The sequence below is a fragment of the Eptesicus fuscus genome, chromosome 16 (genome assembly GCF_027574615.1).
Source record: "Eptesicus fuscus isolate TK198812 chromosome 16, DD_ASM_mEF_20220401, whole genome shotgun sequence".
NCBI classification, from domain to species: domain Eukaryota; kingdom Metazoa; phylum Chordata; class Mammalia; order Chiroptera; family Vespertilionidae; genus Eptesicus; species Eptesicus fuscus.
This window is the reverse complement of record NC_072488.1, coordinates 54,752,717-54,775,178: the sequence shown is the minus strand read 5'-3', so window position 1 is coordinate 54,775,178 and position 22,462 is coordinate 54,752,717. Positions and strand designations below refer to the sequence as shown.

Here is a 22,462-nt window from a genome sequence, read left to right as displayed (position 1 = left end):
TTGCTGAGAGAACCTGGGACCTGGCTTGCTTTGGCAACAAAAGAAAACACAAACCAGCTGTCAGAAGAGGCCGTGTGCTCGAGCTGGGTGTGCATGTGTGTGCACACCTTCATGGGTGGGGAAAGGAGGGAGGTGGGCCTTGCAGCCCCGTGCAGGCAGGACAGGTGTCTGTGCCGGGTCTGGTCCTTCCCAGGCCCAGGGCAGCATTGCCAAGAACCTAATGGAATGTGTATTTCTCATTTCTCTCCAGGTTTCCATTCTATTATGAACTAAAAATAGCCTTTGTAGCCTGGCTGCTATCTCCCTACACAAAAGGCTCCAGCCTCCTGTACAGGAAGTTTGTCCATCCCACGCTGTCTTCAAAAGAAAAGGTAATTCATGCTGCTCTGCCTTTCACTCCTTCCAGCGAGTGAAAACTCTGAAAAGTGATAAATAAAAAGGGCAGATTATTTTATTGCAGAAGATCCTTGATTGGCTCTTATTTATCCCTAACAAGTTGTTCCATCTGGTCTTTTTTTTTTTAAGTCTATTTTTCTGACATGTTTAGAAATAGTTGTGAAATTCTCAGAAAGATATTGTTTGTCATTATGTATTGTAAAACATTTTCATAAATTGAAACAAAAGACAGAAAAGATTCCCTCATAATTCCACTCCCCAAACTGAATTTCGTTCCTTTTATCATGCTTAGCCTTTTGCAGACATGATTTTTGTTTGTTTGTTTTTAAATCCTCACCCGAGGGTATTTTTCCATTGATTTAGAGAGCGTGGAAGAGAGAGGGAAAGACAGAAATATCAATGTGAGAGAAACACATTGATTGATTGCCTCCTGCATGAGCCTGGAGGGCCTGGGCCGGTGAGGAGCCTGCAACCAATGTACATGCCCTTGACGAGAATCAAACCCGGGACCTTTCGGTCCCCAGGCTGACGCTCTATCCACTGAGCCAACCCGGCTAGGGCCAGACATGATTTTCACATAGACTATTAAAATTACTTTTAAAACTTAACATAGGGAGGAAAACAGAAGCATTGAGAGGTTAAAAGACTTTGACTTGCACCCAGGTAGCTTCTAATAGAGACTGGAATATAAAATTTTCTAGTACAATGTTTGCTTTATTCAATGATGAAATGTATGCTATCAATGAAATACCTGTTATTTTGGTAATTATCAGTTGGTAAATATTCATGAGAACAATCATCATAATTTGTTTCATGATCTTTACCTGTTGTGTTTGTTTTGCTTCAAAGTACTTTACAAACATCCTTAAAATAAAAATGTAAAATTTTTCTAATGTCAGAGATGGGGAAAAATAGGTTTGATCCCTGGCCCTGGTCAGGATGTGTGCAGAAGGCAACCAATCGATGTGTCTCTCTCACACTGATGTTTCTCTCTCTGTCTCTCTCCCCCTCCTTTCCACTCTCTCTAAAAATCAATGGAAAAAAATATCCTCAGGTGAGGATTAACAATAACAACAAAAAATTAAAGAATTACAACTTATATCTTTTGAAAAGTAACGTAATTGTGGGCTACTTATAAGATAATGTCATTATTTATAAAATTACTTTTATTTAATATCTCCACTGAACATAATTTGCCGAATTTGGTTTCAATGGATTTTTCTATTGTTTTTTTAATATTTCATACCATAATGAATGCAAAGTCCATTAAAATAAACATTGATTTATCTTGCTAACTTGTTTGATAACTTCTTTTTTATGCATACCAGGCTTTATAACCTTTCTTTAAAATAAAATTTTAAGTGCACCAAAAAAACTCAAAAACCAAACAAGATAACATAACGGTATTTGTATTCTGAGATCATAAGCGTGTTTTTGCATGTAATTCATTTTCACTTGGTCTTCATAATGACCAAGTGAACACCACTATGCGTCGAGTTTAGTTTCTTCTTTTGACTTTTTTTTCTTTTACTTAGAATAAATTCCCAAGAGTGACATTATTGGTTCCAAAATTGTATAATTCATTACTTATATTATGTGACGTTCTAAACTGATTATGTGATAGGCTTCTTTAGCATGAAACAGGAGCACTGTAGGTGGCTTTCTATGTTAATCTGTATTATTATGAAAGTGGAATTCTTTGGACTTCTAGGGGAGGCTTCGGGGAACATGTCAGTGGGGTGAGCAGGCTACTGTAGACATGTCTGAGAATCCCTCTAGAAGCGATGACATGGCACTTCTTACCTCACAGGGTGGATGTTGAGGAATGGCGAGCCCTCTCTTGACCTGGTTATCCAATCCCTCTTCTTCTACCTTCCTTTCCCTGAAGGCTGTCCCGCCCTGAAGCTGCCACTGTGATTTCCATTGAGGTGAAGGCGGCTGACTCCTGAGAACTGCCCAGAATCACTTCCAGGCAGTCAGGTCACAGGAAAACTTACTGTGGTGACTTCCTGGGGAAGCCAAACAAGGAGGGAGCAGGGGTCGACTGCCCACCTGCACCTCCGAGCAAACGACATGCTCGAATGTGCTGAACCGCAAAGGAGACTGAGGCCACTGTCCCTCTCTCTCACTGGACTCTGTAATGAGCTAGTGATTACACAGCAGCTTCTGTATGAAACAGAACAACTGCAAACACACACACAACTGGAAGGAATAAGCCAGAGTTGATTCCAGTGGGAACGAAACCAGTATTTACTTTGTTTTAGTCACGAAGGCTAACCTCGTCCTCTATCCCACCTTACCTTTACCTTGGGGTATGATGCTGAGGTGACTTCTGATTTCTGCCTTTATTTCATTACCTGCAAAATGACCTGCCTTATCAACAGAAATAACACCTGTCTCTTTCTATGTCCTAATCCCTCCCGGCGATAAACACGTGGGGAGCTGTTAGGATATAGTCTGAAAGAGCCACACAGTCACAGGATTTTAGAGCTGCAAGGGCCCAGCACCCGAGGTAAGGAAGGTCTCAGTGTCCTCAATGATGGAGACCGCCCTGTGTCAGCCGCTTCACGGGGATGACCTCATGCAATCCTGACTGTGCTCCCCGAGTTAGGAGTTAGGTGCTATGGCTGCCCCCGCTTTTCAGAAGACAGAACTGTGTAGAGGCTATGTACTTGCCAGGGTTTGACAGCCAACTAGCGGCAGGTCTGAGGTTAGACACTTTATTCTCTGCACCCCAGGGTCCTTCCGTGGCTCAGAAGAGTGGCTGTGTGTAGAAGGGTCAGTCAGTGAGTGGCTGTGTTTCAAAATTCCCTTTTCCATTCCCCTGCACCTCCTCTGTCTCTCCCCCGCCCCCCTTATACTTACTCACACACCCAAGGTGCCCGTGACTTCAGTCCCAGGGAGAATCGTGACTGGGGAAGGTGCCAAGCCCAGGCCTCAGGAGAATGGAGAAAGAACAGAGATCCGTCGGAACCCTCCCGCTCAGTGTGTCTCTGTTTTTCCTTTGACAGGAAATCGATGATTGCCTGGTCCAAGCAAAAGACCGGAGTTACGATGCCCTTGTGCACTTCGGGAAGCGAGGCTTGAACGTGGCGGCCACAGCGGCGGTGATGGCTGCCTCCAAGGTACCGTGCTGGGCCCTGACCTCCATGCCGCACGAGTGTCTCCATCCCTCCAGCTTGCCCTGCTCACACCTGTGCAACCTGCACAGGACAAGCCGAGGACCAGTCAGTGGATCCTTATCCTTTTGGGGGGGTCCCTTGAAAATCTAATAGAAAAAATGGTGAACCTTGCCCCCAGAAAATTGCTGGCACGCGCACACACACAACGTACACAATGTTAAGAGGTTCCCAGAGCCCCTGTAGCTCCTCTGAGGGTCCCAGGTCATTATCCTCTAAATTACTTGGAGCTCCGGCCTTGGAGAAATAGAGGAGGGAAGGGAGGGAGGGAGAGCTTCTCTGCAGCTTCCCAGGGTGCACTGGGAGAGTCACCTAAACGCAAGCTAGACAGGCGGAGGCTCCCTGAGTGATGGGCTCCACATGCACGTCAGGTGCTGGTCTGACGTCACTCGCCCCTCTCTGTTCCGTGCTGACCCGTGAAGACCCAGGCTCCCAGAGGAAGGTGAGCGGCTCAGACTGTAGGGCGAGCATACGTGTAACAGCAGCAACGAGAGGTGGGGGAGGTTTGAAATAAACGCTGGTCCTGTGGGCTGTTGTGGTGTAAGCTTTACTTCCCTCTCTTTTCCATCCAGCCTGTTCGCAGGTCCTCTGTGTTCCTTCCTAGTTTCTTCTCACATCACTTTCTCCCTGTCATTGTGTCAGTTCCTCATCACGTGTTCGGCCCTGAGAAATTAAATTGGTAGATGTTTCCTCTCAGAATAAGTTCAGCAGATTGTCCTAGTTTTCCTGGTGACTACCCCTTGCCCCAAATCCACGTGTGGGGACGTGAGGTGTACTAGCAAAAGGAAGCTAGTCCTGGGTGGCGACGTGAGGGCTCCTGGCAAAAGGAAGTAGAGCTACGAAAGGGTTTGGAAGAGGGCGATGAGTTCGGATCTTGGTGCTCCGGGGGCTTTGAGAGGAAGGTGTGGCGGAGGGTGCTGACAGCCAGCTGGATCAGCAGACTGAGCGGGATTTTCTGTGCCCTGGTTCAGAGGGAGGCCCATTAGCGACAATTCTGGGAGAAAGACTCAGCACCCGGGACTGAGTGTCTGTTTGAAAAGCTCCTTCCACCTGAAGTCAAGGCGTTCTGCACACAAAGGCCGGGAGAGAGACGGAGAACCAAAAGGGGATGGTTCCTGTGTCCGAGGATTGGCTCCTCTGTGACAGAACTTTGTACCCCTGGTACCCGCGGGGCCTCGCCCACCTTGGTACAGAAGCTGCTGCCGGGTGATGGGGCCCAGTGAGTATCTTTGGAGGGAACGTTCCGCTTTGGTGTCCCAAGGAGATGTATCAGGATTTATAAAGAATTCCAACGTCTTTCTGTTTGTGATACAACCATTTTACACTTTTATTTTTGAGCTGAAAGAAAAGAGAATTACTGAATTTTGAATTCATCAGGCCAACTTTACAACATAAAGCTACAGAAACCTTCCTTCAGCTCTTCTCTCTGCCCCATCTCCTCTGCTTCTGAAGCCTGAAGGAGGATGCGTTACTGCTCCTCACCCCGCTCGGAGCATAGATGTGGTCCATTCATCAGGGTGGCTCAGTACGGGCCACCCGTCCACTCAGCCACTGTGCATACATTTTCTTCTGGTGGTGATTCTGTAGGGCCATCCTTTTCCAGGTCTGCTCCACTGGAGCTGCCAGTGTCTTGATACCATCTTGGCCAGTCCCCGCCGGCCACTCTGACCTCCTGGGGAAGCCCTGAGCCCAGGCCTCCTGCCAGGCACCTGCCGATAACTAACCTGCAGGAAGCTCCAGACGGTCGGAAACTTGTCTCAGGAAGTAACTTCTCCTAGTTCTTTCCAGATGGACTAACGTAGGGAGGGATGCCTGCTTCCTGCGGAATTGGGCTTCAGGGGAGAAAGTTTTCTGCCTTTGGGAGACTTTGTTTTTGTCTCTAAATATAAATGTCTTGAGAGAAGAGACAAATCTTCTCTTCCAAAAATAGTGCCCTCTATTTCTGAAACAGTTTACTTTTATTTTTTTACTAAAAAAAGAAGTAAACTCCAATTTGGCTGAGAGGCACATCAGTGGTTTCCATAGTAGCAATGGATCACTCCAAGCAGGGGTCAAAGGACAAAGACTCATTAAGGGGTGGAATTCAGCTTTCCTGTCCATACCACCTGGGAAGCTTTATTTTTCATTTTTTAATAGGTTCTCAGATATGCTGAATCTGAATCTCAGGCAGTTGGCTCATAAACCTCTATTTTTAACAACTTCCCCAGATGATTTTTTAAACAGCCAGCTCTGTATGGGTCACTGCTTGAGGCCCCATCCAGAACCATAAATGCACAGGTGACTTGGGTTAAAACCGTTAACCTCTTTAACATTCCTGAGATGCACACTTAGCTCCTTAGAAGCATTAACCTTGAGAATGAGAAAGCCAAGCGTGAACAACCCTGTTGATTCCCCCAGGGGAAGAGTCACAGCAATCAGTGGTTGAGCATGGACCTGTGAACAAGGTCACGGTTGATTCTTGGTCAGGGCACGTGCCTGGGTTTCGGCTCAAGCCCCAGTAGTGGGCGTGCAGAAGGCAGCCAATCAATGAGTCTCTTTCATCATTGATGTTTGTATCTCTCTCTCCCTTGGCCTTCCTCTCTGAAATCAATAAAAATATATATTTTTAAAAAGACACCCTGCCTAGTCACCCATGGCTAGGATGACCACGTAATTTATTGTCCAAACCAGGACACAGCTGAGAGTGGAAGCGGTGCTGTAAGAGTGACGCTGGACAACAGGTATAACTCGGCCTGTCCCAAGCAAACGGGGGTTGATGGTCACCCTGCTCATGGTTCCATTTTACATCTCTTCGACCCTGCCTGTCTTTCCAGAAAGCACTCTCAACTCACAAATCAGTTCTCACTCTAAATACCGACTGTATTTAGCCACACGGATGCAGGAGAGAGTGTGAGGTAAGCGAAAGACTCTTAGTTTGAAGGGATTGAAAGGAGGCTGGGACCAGGTGACTGGGTGAGGGTCACCCCTCCCTTAACTTCTGCTCTTTTTTGCATCCTTTGATGATTCTCTCTGAGGAAACTTCCCTGCTTACCTGGAAAAATAAAGGTCTTTAGGCTATACTCCCAGTTAAATTTTTTTCCCTTATAACTTTGAGCCCTGAACCCCTCCACTAAAAAAAAAAAAAATGAATGTTTGCAGGGCTTTTGCATCACCGTGAAGTGTGAAGAAGTTTTTTTAAAACAAGAACATTGTACAAATATAAGTTGTTGTTGTTAATATTACATTAGAACTGGAAATGCTAAAACAAAAATATTACACACGGGAAATTTCTCCTCAGGCCTATGACCCCTCATCTCATCCCAAGCTTTCCCTCGGTGGAACCCCTGTCCCTGGAAGTGTTGTACCTTTTCTGTGTCCTCCCTGGGGACACCCTTCTCCAGCACCTTCTAAGTGTCCCGTCTCTGACTGCCTCCTTCCTGGACATTAGCTGTTTCCTAGCCTGTAATTGTTCCCCCAGGGAAATGGAGCCCCCAGGTCTCGTGGAGACCAGACTTGGAAATCTCTCTCCCTTTTTAAAAATAATGCTCTGGAAATTCATTTATTAAGCAAAACACATTCTCTCACAAAAAATCATAGTGAAACCAATGGATCAAGACCATGAGGTTTCCAGGCCCCTTAGTCCCCCTTGAAACTTGAACCACATCTGAGGTCTCTTCCGCCTGCCCAAGTCTCAGACCTGGTAAACCGACCTTGCTTTCCACTTGTCTCAGAACTTGAAAATAAGGCTTCGTTCCTGCCCCCGGGGATCCCATCTCCAGAGCGGTTACATTGGTAGCAATCCCCACGTGTTGAAGGCAGCGGCTCTAAGTTAAGCGGGCGATCTGGGAATCAGGGATTCTTCTTCTTCAGAGTGTGTGAGGGTTCCACCCACCCTAGAATCAAATATTTCCCATTGGGTTGCCAGCTTCTGGAGGTGAGGGGCTCTGGATTCTTTTCCTTTTTTCTTACTTAGAAAACAAAACAAAACAGTGCCCACTTGTTCAGTGTTTTACCGCATAGCTGCTTGTTAAACCTTGATGATTGATTTGAAGAATAAACCTTTTTTATTTCTCCAATCCTGCTCTGTTCAACGTGGTGACCACTTGCCACCTCTGACTATTTACATTCAGATTAATTATTATAAGTAAGTAAGCATAAAATCCAGTTCCTCAGTCCTAGGACCCCATTACATGTCCTCAGCAGGCGCCATGTCTGGGGCTGGCAGAGATGTGGACGTTTCCACCCTCACAGATGGCTGTCCTGGGAGCACTGCTCCCAGCCCTCTGTTAAGCCTCTTGGTTCACTTTGCCTCACCTTCACCCCTTCGCCTGCAGTGCTCTGTCCTGACAAGGACCCCCACTTACCCACTCAGCACTTTGGGGCTCTGTATATGAGGTTCACTAGGAAAACAGGAGATGGAAACGCAGCCTATAGCTTCACCTGTGGTGTAGATTTCCTTTCTTCCCCCTCTTCCTGGTCTGGTCCTGCTTTCTTCAGCACCTTGACCATGACCTCCACTGCTCTGACTTGCCATCCAACTCAGGCACTTTGCCTGCAGTAAGGTCGGCAGCCACCAGGGGGTAGCCGAGTCTTGGTTGTAGCCCTAGCATCTGAACAGCTAGGTCCACGGAGAAGTGTTTTCTCACTCATTGTCTTATTCCTCCTCAATTTTGCTTTAACATTAAACAAATTCTACAGAACACTCAATTCACAAATCAGTTGTCACTCTAAGAAAAGAGAACTGTCTAAGGAAAGAGAACTCAGAATTACTCAGCACAAAGGATTAAACATTTTAAAAAAATCCTCTCCCTCGTATCCTTCTCTCATATCCATCACTGCTTTAGCTAAACCTCTTGCTTGAATAAAATGCTGCTGTAACTTTATTTTTGGAATCAGAAGCTCATTCTGGGAAGGTCATGAGCGTAGTGATTGAGGCTCTGGCTGGGCGGACTCACTTGCCCTGGCCCTTGCTTTCTTCCTACAGAAAACCACCTGTGTGTGCGGGTCACCAGAGGGCAGGTGCCGCTTTTCTTTTTACAAAACCTCCCTCGTGCTTAGAAGGTTTTTTCAAGGAAGAAGAGAAGGCGGCTGTCCCCTCCAGATGCCCGGGTCTCACTGCTGTGGCTGCACACCCTCAAGTAACCAAGGACTATAGGAAGCCTTGCGCTTGTCCCTTCACCCCCGAGGACCATGTCCAGCCACTGGCTAGCTCCCATCAAGTTAGCTGCCTTCTGTTGTAGCTGAAGACCGTGTGCCATAAAATTAATATTTGGAATTCACCACGGCAACCGGTTTTAAACACCAAGATTATCTAAACTGTCATGGAAAACCTGCTGAAAATTTTTGGAAGTATTCCCTACCCTCTAGCCTCCCACACAAATGAGCTTCCACCCAGCTTAGCTTTCCTAAACATGCTGAAGTGGAACCAGCCGGACCTCGGACAAGTACGGTTCCGCCACACTCCCCTTGTCAGTCAACGCCCCACCATTCTGGATCCCTTTCCCTAAATGTTTCTCCTGGGAATGTCACCTCTCCTCACTCCACTCGGCAGGTGGCAGGTGGACTAACACGCACACAGCCCAGCATCCCAGGCCGCTGAGGAGGGAGGGCTGGAACTCAGACACAGGTGCTGGTCTGACGTCACTCACCCCTCTCTGTTCCGTGCTGACCCGTGGAGATTATATGTAGCCGTGTGCATCAGGGGTCCTAGAGGAAAGAGAGAAGCCTGCCTGCCTGACCTCGGAGAAGAGCCTGGTTGAGCCTCAGGGGTCTGAGAAAGCACTTTTAGGATCACATGTGAGGGGAAGAGCTGTCTCTTGGCTGTGATGATGCGGCAACTTCTTGTTACCTTGTCCTTCCTTGAACTTCTCTCCCTGGGTGTTGGGTAGGATTTCTCCCCTGGCTCTCCCCTCCCTCCCTGCCATCAGCTGTCACCTGATGCACCTGCTTCCTCCCTTCCTTCTCCTCCTCACCCTCCCTTCTAGCTATTGCAGTAGCCACCCACGTGGTCGACTGCTCCTCTCCCTTGCCGTGTGAGGCCTGTGCAGTCAGAGCCTGCTCCCAGCCTCCTGTGTTGTCCCGCCTTACCTTCGGTTCTTCTTGTACTGACTCACAGCACCACTGTGCACTATTTCTAGAATTTTCTCTTTCCTGCTCATATTGGTTCTTCATCTGCCCCAGTTTCTGCCTGTTTGAAATTCAGTCCACCTTCAAGGTCAAATGCTGCTGCCTCATAAAACCTCCCCTGATTCCAGGTGGAACTGGCCTCTCTTACTCTTGTAGTCATTTATATTCGTGCCTTATCATCCCCAGTAGGTGTCAGTAAACGTTAAAGGAATGAAGGACTGTGCTGGCCAATAGAGCAATTCTTAGCATTGAGTAGCTTTGGAGATAAGCAGACTGGGGTTAAAAACCCCAGCTCCCCACTTACTGATGAACCACCGAGCCTCAGCCTCTGCACCCGCAGAATGGGCATGAGAGGGTGTCTCCCCAGGACAGCTGAGACGAAGCACATCGACTTCACAGGAGGTAGAGCTCATAGCGAGGGGTCAATAAGGTTACCTGTTACTCACGTCTGCTCAGGTTGGTTTGCTCTCTGAGGTTGGTCGTGGTCTTCTCTTCACTGTTGGACAGAAAAAAAGAAATAAGTCAGGTGCTGCCATGGGGCAGGTGTTTGCAATTCAGAAGAGTTTCCCACTCTGTGGGTCTAGTCCAGTGATGGGCAACCTTTTGAGCTTGGTGTGTCAAACTTCAAAAAACTGAGCATAACTCGGGTAGTGTGTCACTTTGAGGAAAAAACATTATTTTGCAAATGTTTCATCCTCAGGAGCAGCAAATGTTTCATCCTCGGCATGCGGCCGCCTCAGCGGTCGCGTGTCATCAGAAATGGCTACGCGTGTCAGTGCTGACACGCGTGTCATAGGTTCGCCATCACTGGTCTAGTCTCTCTTATCCTATCCCGATCTGCCCGCCCTGTGCTGTGTCTCCCTGGGCAAGCCACTCTCCCGCCCTGGGCTTGGTCCCACTTGGCTCTGGGCCCAACTTCCCATGCAGTTGCTTCTTTCTCCTCTCAGCCTCGAGGTGAGTGGGTCCCCGTGGGGCAGCTTACAACACATGAGCACCTGTCCCCTTCTCTCCCCCTCCTGTCCCCTCCTGCCCCAGGAGAAAACGACCGTCACACCATGGGTTGCTAGGGCAGGAAGGAACCTTGGATGCCATCTTCTGTAGCCCCTTGCTTCACAGGGGAGCACACTGAGGCGGGGATGTGGAGTGTTTGCCAAAGGTCATACCGTCGAGCTGGGCCAGAGCGAGAATTTCTAGTTTCCAGTCCAGCGTTCCTTGCATCACTCCAAGCACCCCTGACCCCACTCCCCTCCACACACGCTGGACTGACGGTTCCTGATCATTTTCTACTTAGATCACACCACCAGGCCCCGAGAACCTGAGCTGAGGGCCTGAGAAATGGGGGTCTTCCCCTGGGAATTTAGAGTCAGCCACAGCCCTGGATACTTTTAAGGTTGGCTGCCTGCCTTCTGATCATTTTATATCAACCCCTCTGGGAGTTTAGAAGGTGCGTTAATATGCAAAGCCAGCCGGCCAGTGCTGCCACGGCGGCTCCCTCCTGGCCTCGAGGCTAGGCTGGGCCACACGTCAGTGCAGGAGGGGGTCCGTACGCACCTGTTACCATGAGATCCGGTTCTTTAGCCCTTAGGATAACGTGGGCACGTGTGTAAGTCTAACCACAGCTCCACTTTCACTAACAGCTGAGCAGGCTCACCTGGTGGATGCTCTCTCAGTCCCTCCGTCCCTCTCACTGTCCCTTCCAGCAGGTGCTTGTGCCACCTTTCCCTGCAATGAAGAGATCTGCTGGACATTACCCTCCCCCAGGGCCTCCTCTCCAAGGAGGAAGCACGGAGCAGGCGAAGCTCCCAGCTGAGACCGTTCACCTCAGTGGGGGCATCTACCTGCAAGGGCAGGGATATCCCCGAAATCCCAGCACCTGGGTGCTGGCCCGACTCAGATGACCAGGCCCTGGTCTGGTTTCCAGGGACCTGACTCATCTCTGCGTATCATTATTCGGCACAGCCCTGCCTCACCTCCCCGCCCCGCTGCTGAGCTCAGCAGCCTTCTCTCAGCCCCTGTGTCCAGCCTGTTCCAAACCAGCTGTCTCTCAGCGGTTCGTCTCCCATTCAGGGCACTTCCCAGAAGGGAGGCTAGGAAACAGTCTTGCTTCCAGACATCCGTGTGCCCCGCTGCAGCCTGAGGGAGGAGGAGAGAGCAGGTATCCTCGGCTCTCCGGGTGCGCCACACGGGGCCTCCAGGATGTTCTCCTTATTCTGAAGTCCTGCTTCCTTCACATCGCTCACTGCTCAGACCTTCAGTGGGCTCTCATCAGAGCTCACACACAGGCAGCCCCGCACACGTTTCCCAGGCTTCTCTCATTACTCACTGGCCTCAGACCCTCTTCTCAGACTGGTTCAGTCCCAGTTTCCCACGTGCACCTCGGCTTTCCTCTCCTGTGTTGGCCCACACCACTCACCAGCCACAGTCTCCTCCCTTTCTGTCTGATCATGCAGTCCTTGCCTTGCTCAAGCTGGAGCTCCCGTAAGAGGCCTCCCCGGGGACGTTTCAAACAACAGTGCCTCCCTCCCCTGGATTTCCCTCACGCACTTTGTCATCTGCCAGCCTGTGTGCATTTATGTCCTGATGCCCCAGCTAGACTGTGAGCTCCTTGGGAGTAGGAACCATATCATGTTTCATATTCATTTTGTTTCTCTGCAGAACTTCACACAGAGCTTTGTAAACATCACTGTTTCCTGCAAATAAATGAGTGAATGAATGAGTGAGTGAGTGAGTGAGTGAGTGAATGAATGAGTGAGTGAGTGAATTAGTGAGTGAGTTAGTGAGTGAATGAACGAGTGAATGAGTGAGTGAATTAGTGTATGAATGAGTGAGTGAATTAGTGAATGAATGAGTGAGTGGGTGAATAGATTAGTGAGTTCTTAATTTATTCACTCATGAATAAATGAGTGAATGAAGAAATATGTCAGTGTAGGAGGCGAGGGTACCATAGCTCCCTCCAATCCAGTTTTGTAGGCTTGGTGCCCATGGCATTTTTTCTTTTCCCCTTTATCAGGTGGCTCGACTCTTTCATTTTGTCTACTCTTTGGACCTCAGAGAAGGGCAGGTAACCCCGTTGAGAGGTGTGACTAACTCCAGACTGATCCAGTGGGGTAGAGAGGCCAGCAGCCCCCACAACCCACCCGCGCATGGTCTGGATCAGAGCCAGGTGCCTCCCGCTGACACCTGTGTGTGCGTATGCCTTAATCCCAGGGCCGGGTCCCACTTCTCCGACCCTCCGGAGCCTCTCACTGTATTGATTGGGTAGCGCCTAACTTACCCATCTTTCTTTCTTTTTCTTCTCTCTGATGCCTGGGACGTGAATTCAGTTTGATGATTGCTGCTCTGGGGGGAAGAAAGCCTCTCTCTCTTGTTTATTAATCCCTGCTATGTCACAAACACAGCGGTCTGCACGCAGCATGTGGTGAGGAGTCCGCCTGGCCCGCTGTGGAGCATGTGGGGCTGTGAGGGAACTGCCAGTGAGGTGGCTGCACCGGGGTCCCAGAAGGAACTACTAACTTTGAATTGCTAGTGGGGAGTGTGGCTGTGCTGGTGGCTCTGCTGTCCATTGCCCGTCACACTAAAACCTCTTGTCTGTATTCTCATTGTTGACAGTTGAGGGGATTAGACACGCATGAGGTGAGATGGGCTAAAATGTGTGCTCGGCAGCAGAACCCCGACACCCTCCTCTCCCGTGGCGCCGTCTCCCTCTGGAAGAGGGGACCTCAGCAGGGGCTTGCAGACAAGCTCAACTGCTGTGCTGAGTCAGGGCTCGGTGGGCCAGCCTGCAGGCATTCTATTGGCGGTAAACTGTCTCACTTGGAATACCCGGTCACAAGGGTCTGGGTCTTCTCTGACCCTCCCTCCCCTGACTAAGAAAACATTGAAACATACAGAATTGGCTGTGTGTTGGCTACATAGCTTTCTTATCCTTTACAAACTGGGGGAAGGATTAGAAATTAAAGCTCTCAGATTAATAGAAAACTTAGTGGCACACTTTACCTCTTGAAGTTCCATTTTCCAAGAGTTTTACCTAGGAAAAAAAGATTCATCAGGAATAGCCCTAGCTGGTTTGGTTCAGTGGATGGAATGTCAGTCTGCAGACCAAAGGGCCTGGGTTCGATTCTGGTCAAGGGCATGTACCTTGGTTGCAGGCTCCTCCCCAGCCCAGGCCCTGTCAGGGCTCGTGCAGGAGGAACCAATCGATGTGTTTCTCTCACATTGATGTTTCTTTCTGTCTTTCCTTCTCTCTTCTACACTCCCTAAAAGTCAATGGAAAAATATCCTCGGGTGAGGGTTAACAACAACAATAATAATGATCATCAGGAATATCATTGCCTTTGCCCCCAAGATACTTCTGTGGAGTTTCTGCCGTTCTGTGGAGCACCGCTGGGAGAACCACTGGGTCTCACGTGCTGTCCTGCCCGAAAGCAGCAGGTTGGCCAGTTAAAGCGACAGCACGTGAACTGAGGGGAGCAAAGAGCTCAAGAGGAGGTGCTTCCAGGAGGGGGTGCTGAGGACAGTGCTGACTTGTGCTGTGACAGCCCCAGGGGCAGGTGCTCAGAGGTGCCTGGAGTAGGCTGACCTGAGTTCATGAAATGGCCCCCAGATTATTTTCTTAGCTTTTCCTGTGGCTCATATTCTGAATTCAGTGTTGATGGGGGGGAATTTATACAAGACATTTAAAACACACACACACATGGCCTCGCTGGCATGGTTCGGTGGTTGAGCATTGACCTATGAACCAGAAGGTCACAGTTCAATTCCCCGTCAGTGCATATGCCTGAGTTGTGGGCTCAATCCCCAGTGTGGGGCATGCAGGAGGCCGCCAATCAGTGATTCTCTTCCATCATTGATGTTTCTATCTCTCCCTTTCCTTTCCTCTCTGAAATCAATAAAGATATTTAAACACACACACACACATGCAGGAACTTTTTCACCCTTCCTCAGAGTTACTTTGGCGGGGGGCGGCGGGGGCAACATGTATTCTAGAGATTTTCAAAGAATTTTATTTTTATTTATTTTTTAAATACGTTTTTATTGAGTTGAGGCGGGGGGGGGGGGGGGGGCGAGAGAGAGAGACATTGATGTGAGAGGGAAACATCGCTTGGCTGCCTCCTGCACACCCCCTACTGGGGGTGGAGTCCGGACTGGGAATCTAACCGGTACCTCTCGCTGCACGTGCATGGGACAATACCCAGCCAACTGAGCCACACTGGTCAGGGCTCAAAGCATTTTAGAAACTCCCCTTTTAGAATTGCAGTCAGATTCAGATAGTGAGCCATAGGAGGGGGTTATACATGCTTGATCTCAGAATTCTCCAGTTGGGAGGGAATCTTGTTCCGTCCTTTAGTTTCCCAATGAAACTGCGAGGCCGAGAAGACCCCGTCCTGTGGGCTTTGCTGAGGTGAGGCGCTCAGGGCTGCAGGCCAGTGCATCGCAGTTTCTGAAGGTGCCACTTCTTCTCAGTTGTTTTTGTTTTGTTTTGTTCTTTCTTTTCTTTCTTTCTTTTTTTTTTTTTGATGGCATTTCTCAGCATCATGCAAGCTCTGTGTTCACCAAATGGGGTCCTCCAGGTGATCTTGAGAGAGTGCTGTGGGAGTTGTTAAAAGTGAAATCATAATGACTCCTTAATGGTTAATGCATGTTCGTGATACAGAATTCTGAAAGCACAGAAGAGGGCATGCAGTGAGAGTAAGCTCATTCCCGTTCCTGCCCTCCACTGACGTGGCTGCTTTATTTTATTTTAGTTTTTGTTAATCTTCACGTGAGGATTTTTTCCCCCCATTTATTTATTTATTTATTTTTAGAGAGAATGGAAGGGAAGAGGGGAGAGAGACAGAGAGACAGAGAGACAGAGAGACAGAGAGACAGAGAGATGTTAGGGACACATTGATTGATTGCCTCCCACACCTGCCCTGACAGGGGCCGGGGATCAAACCTGCAATCCAGGAATGTGCCCTTGACCAGGAATTGAACCCATGACCATTTGGTCTGTGGACTGATTCTCTAACCACTGAGCAACACCAGCCAGGGCTGGCATGGCTGTTTTAAAGGAAACCCTGTAACCTTTCAGCAGGCACTTTCACTAGTCCCTTCATTTGGCCATTAGTGCAGTGTCACTTGGATCCCCATCTCCTTAGCAGACAAAACTTCAAAGACCTCATGTGGGATGGACTGCAGTGGCAGCTCTGAGTGGTGACAGCTCCCACCTGGTTCCCATCTTCACCTGCACCCCCACCCCAAGTCCTCCAAGGCCAGGTCAAGTGCAGTCTGCTCTGGACACCTTGCCTCTCAGATGTGTGCCCTGTGTCCTGGGCACCCTGTAGACCTCTGGCATCTTTCAGACATTCCTGTGGGCAAAGCCCAATTCTCTGTTCAGTAGGGTGCTCTTCAGGGCTGGGGCCCTGGCGGTGCATTGGGGTGGGGGTGGGGGCTTCCTGCTGCCCTGTCTTACCCAGGGGCTTGCTCGATAAACGGCCATGTGTTCATTCAATCAAGTCCTCGACCCCTAATGTGTATCGGGTGGAGTGGGGGGTGCCAAGGCTGCAATAGTGAGTAAACAACGAACAATGCTAACAGTTCCATACGATTGTGTGGAGTACAGCAAATACATACAGACTGCGCTGAGGGCACGGCCGGGAGCTGAGCTGGTTAGAGAACGCTCCTCTGAGAAAAGCAGCCATTTGCATTGAATCTGAAGTGCATTGAATCTAAAGATAATCATCTTACTGTACCACTAAGGAAGAAAACAGTGCCAATTAAATTAGGACATAATGCTTTTTCACTTAAATGTTTACTTCTCCTTATTAAAAAGACTCTTGGACTTGTTTAGACATCGATTTTTCTGTGTGTCACTTTTGTACACACATTGAAGGGAACATGTAAACACAGTTATTGGCTGAGGTCTCCCTAACCTCACGTCTTCGCTTTCAGAGTCTGACTCTTCTGCATCACTTGTCAGCTCAGCTGATCAGTACCATTTATGGCCGTGCCGCTGGGCTCGCTGGCCTCCCTGTGTGAGGGTGACGCAGGGCCCTCGTCCGGCCGCAGGAGTCAGTGCTGCTGCTGATTCCCCTGCCAGCTGGGATGCTGCCACTTTCTTGATCCTACCAGAAGGTGTCAGTGAAGTGCTTTACAGCTTAACGACCTGGACTCATTTTCCTTCTCCAAGTGGTTCTTACTTGGTTTGTTAATTGAACACGCAGGCGTGTCGGTCGGTCCGGCCTTGGGGAATAACAACCAAGGGCATTTGTGTGCGGGCAAGGACAGCGATGTCACGGCAACAGCAACTGTAAGGCCCACCCCAGTTTCAGATGAAGACTATGTCTTAGAATTGAGGAAATCCATTTAAAAATCTGTAAAAAAAAAAAAAAAACAAAAAAAAACACAAAAACATCATTTCCAAGAAGTCTAGGAGTAAGTGGGTGCCGTCATTATTCCAGCGACTTAGTGATGTCAGGGCTCTGGGTGGACGTCTCTGTGCGTCTCCTAGTCACAAGGTGGCAGTTCTGCCCACTCGCAGGCGGAAGCAAGAAGCAGGAAGCAGGGTCAGGCCTTTCCCCTGCGTATCAGGAAGAGAACATACCTCCCCCAGAAATCCCTTAGCAGATTCCCCTTCCCTCCCCTTGGCCAGGACTGCCTCACATGGCCACCCATGGCTACAAGGGAGGTTGGGAAAGCTGTTTTTTCCTCATCATTTCAAGAATGGGGTTGGGAATGACGTTTGGATGGTCAACTACTAGTAACAGTATATCCCACTGCCGTCAGATACATTTGGGATTACTGAGTTAGTCCAAAATACTGGAGGACTATCAAAGCTTTTAATATGGTAATGCGGCTCATTGAATTATGGAGAATATGCTATTCAGCTTTGCCAAACTTGGGGAATCCAAATTTATTTTTCTGAAGTGGAGAACCCAGCCCTAACCTGTTTGGCTCAGTGGATAGAGCGTTGGCCTGCAGACTCAAGGGTCCCAGGTTCGATTCCGGTCAAGGGCATGTACCTTGGTTGCGGGCACATCCCCAGTAGGGGGTGTGCAGGAGGCAGCTGATGGATGTTTCTCTCTCATCGGTGTTTCTAACTCTCTCTCCCTCTCCCTTCCTCTCTGTAAAAAAAATCAATAAAATATATTTTAAAAATAAAATAAAATAAAAATAAAATGGAGAACCCAACTTTGCATAATGCCAGCGAACAACTCTTGCTTGTTCCCAGAATGAGGAAGTGAAGGGGTTCCCTGGATCGGAGCTGAAGTGGCCCCTCTGGAGGGATGGGTTTGTGGAGAGGGAATAGAAATGGGGCTTTGAGTAGAGGCAGGGCAGGGCTGAGAGGCTTAGAGATTAGTGTTGACCATCTCGGCTGCTTTGACGGGTACAGCTCATTTGTTTTCAAGAGCCTTGTGGCCCTGCCGATGGGGTTTCCTCGGAGTCAGGACGAGGTTGGTACCGAGCTATTATTATCTCCTCCTCTTTCCTAACCTCTGCCGCTTCCAGTCTTCATGATGCCGGTGATATTGGGGCCAGGCTGGCTGGCTTCTGGGAGTGGATCGAGGCCTTTGTGAAATGGACATGTGTGATGCCTGCTGCCGCTGTCTCTCAGACACTGCTGAGCGTTGCGAGAGCTGGCAGACACATTGATGGCTAGTTCCTGGTCACCTGTTTGGGCTTGGGATCATGAAGCCCCTTCTGGTCCTTTGGCCAGAAGCCTTCTTTCTTTCTCTCTTTCTCTCTCTCTTTCTCTCTTTCTCTCTTCCTTTTCTTTCTTTTCTTTCTTTCTTTTTAAATTCCCACAGCAACTTGTGTGTCTTAGGCACAGCAGTTACCATCACAGTAGGTGAAAGTTGTTGTTATTAATCCTCACCTGAGGATATTTTTCCCCGCTGATTTTTAGAGAGAGTGGAAGGGAAGGGGAGAGACAGAGAGAAACATTGATGTGAGAGACATATCGCTTGGTTGCCTCCTGAATGCACCGTGCCTCCAGCTGGGGCTGGGGAACGAGCCTGCAGCTGAGGTGTGTGCCCTTGACTGGAATCGAACCCAGGACTCTTCAGTCCTACAGCCGACGCTCTATCCACTGAGCCAAGTGGGCTAGGGCTCCAACAGTTACTATGCATTGGGCTTTGTGGTGGGTTCTTCTATGGGCATAATCTCGTTTAGTCCTCACTGCCATCCTGCCGCGAGAACGCTCTTCTGCAGGTGACGGTAGTGAGGCGGAGAGAGTTGCAGGTCCCCCAGCTGTTGGGGATAAGGCTGCGTTTGAATCCAGGGGTGACTCCAGAGCTGTTGTTCTTCAGCCTCGCTCTCCGTAGCTTCTGGTCTGGCACCTTTGTCTTACTTGGACATTGGTCTTTCCACATTTTGTCAGAAATCAAGCTGTGTTTTGGGTATTTCCTAACGACACCTACACAGTGCCTTGCCCTCGGTAGGAGATTACAGACCAGGTAAATGAATAAATGGGAGGGTAAATGGAAGAGCGAGTCAGGAGCGGTTTTCCTGAATGTTAAGCTCACATTGAATTACTCCTTTGTAATGATCAGAGTATTTTCTCTCTTTTCAGAATCAGTTTTTGTTCTTTAGCCATCTAATCTCTTCTAAATCCTAGATATCCAGATGCTAGAATGTTCTGAGTAAAATAATCATGGCTCATTGCTGATAGATTTGGGGGGCACTGCACGGGGCAGCGGGTCCTCCCTCGTGTTCTTGGCAGAGACCACCCAGCGTTCGTGTCTGGACGGTGAGGCCTCGGACCCCGTGTCCCTGGTTCCAGAGCAGGTCTGAGGCGACTGGGGTGACGGCTGCCTGTTTTCACATGACGTCCTCCCAAACCCCTTCGCCTGGACTTACCGTTCTGATTGTGTATATTTGATTGTTTAAACAGGTTTCTTTCCGTTGTTCGTTTCTTGGAGGCGTTGTCTTCGTATCTTTGGGAGGTGGAAGACTTACTTATTTTTTAATGTTAATGCATCTCTTTTATTCCGACATTTCTTCTAAACCTGTCCACAGCCCCTGTGTCCCTCCCCTCTCAGGAGCTCAGTCGCTCTTGCTCCTTTGTCAGCGGCTCTCTCTGAGGTCCGACGGTGACCTGCTGTGCTCTGGCCCGTTTTCATTACTATTTTCTTATTAAGTAAAATGAAAGAATTCCCCAAACCTTTCTGCCGCCTCTGAAGGCCTCTGACAAAGCTTGTTTGTTTCATCAGCACCCGCTGCCCTCCCCCCCACCCCCTGCAGCCCCAGCCCAGGGCACTCCTGTTAGCCTCTCACTGACTTTGTGCTGATGTGTTGTTTCTGTTGTTTGTAGTGTTTTATTGTCCCCAAGCCCTTCAGCCCTCCAGAGCCACTCTTTCCTCTTTATGCAAATGCATGTCCCTTTCCCATCCCCACCATCTCATGTATCTGTGGGAAGGCTGATGCCCCCAGTATTTCTGAAGCCCAGAGTTCATTCCTTTGCTTGGTGGTTATTGCCTGTCACCTTTCATTCAAATCTCAACCCAATTCTCAACAACCCCAGTCTCCTACCAGCCTCCCCGTCCCCCGCCACCCCCCAGCTCTCCTTCTCCCCCAAACACGGTCCCTCTGCAGCCTGAGGCACTAAAGCACCGCCCTATCCCTGTCCGACACCCATTCTCTCATGCAGCAGCCAGGACCTTCCCTTCAGAACTGTAGTGGATTGGTCTTGCTTCCTGAATGAAAGAACAGTTTTCCCCTGAGCTGAGCTCCGTGGCTCCCTCCCAATTTGCAGTGGTTTTCCACATCCTATTTTCCTTCCTGATTCATCCCCTTCGGGTATTTCATGAAGCTCAATGCCACCATGGGAGTAAATGTGCTCATAAACAGTGCCGGGAGCAGATAAAAGAAATGCTGTTGTCGCACAATTAGAAGTACTGTCTGGCCGAAACCGGTTTGGCTCAGTGGATAGAGCATCGGCCTGCGGACTCAAGGGTCCCAGGTTCGATTCCAGTCAAGGGCATGTACCTTGGTTGCGGGCACATCCCCAGTGGGGGGTGTGCAAGAGGCAGCTGATTGATGTTTCTCTCTCATCGATGTTTCTAACTCTCTATCCCTCTCTCTTCCTCTCTGTGGAAAATCAATAAAATATATTTAAGAAGTACTGTCTGTATTTCCTTTCCTGTGAAAAGGGTACGGATGGAACATGCATATTACTAGGTTTTGCTTTTCTGACCAAATACGCGAGTACTGAGAGCTGAAGAAGAGGTTTCGGTCTATAAACCTGAGAAGCAGCCGTCAGGCCCTGGGAGCAGAGCTGCAGGCCACGGCCACATCCTCAGCCCGGGTCTGGGTCTGTCTGAGGCTCCTAGAGGCGGCCGAGGGGGAGGAAGAAGCTGGAGCCGGAGGAGCAATTGCTGAGCCCACAGTGACCCTGGCATAGTCCCGACCTTGACCTTCAGTGTTTCCAGCAAGTCCCTCCGAGTCTCTATTCCCCACTCGCTGACGGCAGAGCTTCCTGTTGGCTTTGTCTTAGCTTTGGCCCCGGGTCCGTGGGTCTGGCCTCTGACGTGTGCCCCTCCTGTGTTGTACCCAGGGACAGGGTGCCTTATCGGAGAGACTCCGGAGCTTCAGCATGCAGGACCTCACCACCATCAGGGGAGACGGTGCCCCTGCTCCCTCAGGCCCCCCTCCCGCGGGGTCTGGGCGGGCCGGCAAGCACGGCCAGCCCAAGATGTCCAGGAGTGCTTCTGAGAGCGCTGGCAGCTCAGGTGAGTGTCTCCCCTTCCCCCCTGTTCACCTCCCCAGCCCCACTCACACTGAGGGGCCCATCCAGGGACTTGCCACCAACACAGAGTTCATCAGACCGGCCTCGGGCAGAGCACTCTGCGGCCAGGACAGGAAGCTGCCTCTGGACTCTGACTGGGGGCAGGTGTAGGTCCCCTGCACCACATGTGATTGTCTGGGGACTGGGGTGGTTGGGTCGCAGTGCCTGGGCCAAACCTAAAGGCAGCAGGCACAGCTGGCCTGGGCCCAGGCAGCCCTCTCTGCTCTCTTCCTCTCTGACCTCCCTCCCAGGGGGGCTTACCTGTCTCCAGCACCTGAGGGCTTCTCCCACCTACCCAGGACTTCGGGCTCCGTGGTTCCTTCTACCTGCATGATTACTTCCTGTCCCCTCTCCTCTGAGCTCTAAGTCCTGTGGCGGCTCGGGCTTTACGGAAATCGTGCCTCAGCCTCTGCCGTCTGCCTCTGGTTGTCAGACTCAGGGCACGAGGTTGCCTGTATTAGGTAGGACTGACCTGGGACCTGGCAGCTGGGCCCATCTGCAGAGATTCGTGAGGTCGGGGTGAGACCCAGAGGTGGTGCAGCGTGCCGGGACATCTGGCCCATCGCTGGGTTCAGGCTTGTGGAGGGCGGGGGCGTGGGTCAGGGTAGGGAGCTGGGCCAGGACTCACGATTTCCAGGGCTGTTCCTTGGGGGGACGCAGGGACCTTGGTCCCCAGGAGCTGAGCACGGCCACTGCCAGCAGAGGGTGCTGGTGAAGGGGGAGGAGACAGGTCTGGATGGCCGCCTCTGCCCTCGCCCTGTGGGAAATGGAGCTTCGATGGGAATTGGGCCACTTCTTTGGAATCCGTGGCTGTGCTGTGTGCCTGGTGGCTGCCGTGCTCTTACATGTAGCAACGGGGACACCCAGGCCACCTGGGCCCTGACGGCGAGGTGCAGCCTGCGGGTGGCACCTTGGCCCGAGCCCCAGGGAGCCCGCCTGCCTTTGGGAGGTCTCAGGCGTGGCTGGAAGGAGCCCTGTGGCCTCCCACCGAATGCCAGCCAGGCGCCCTCCAGGGAAG

At 50.1% G+C, this 22,462-nt stretch overlaps 1 protein-coding gene across 2 annotated transcripts in view; it reads left to right on the top strand.

Annotated features, from left to right (window-relative positions):
• The window catches only part of REEP1 (receptor accessory protein 1), an 89,999-nt gene that overhangs the window by 55,631 nt on the left and 11,906 nt on the right, over positions 1-22,462 (top strand). For both annotated transcript variants that reach the window (XM_054728221.1, XM_054728219.1), the window contains exons 4-6: positions 251-371; positions 3,408-3,521; positions 21,214-21,388. In XM_054728221.1, coding sequence (XP_054584196.1) covers positions 251-371; positions 3,408-3,521; positions 21,214-21,388 — 410 coding nt within the window. The remainder of the gene's footprint in view (positions 1-250; positions 372-3,407; positions 3,522-21,213; positions 21,389-22,462) is intronic.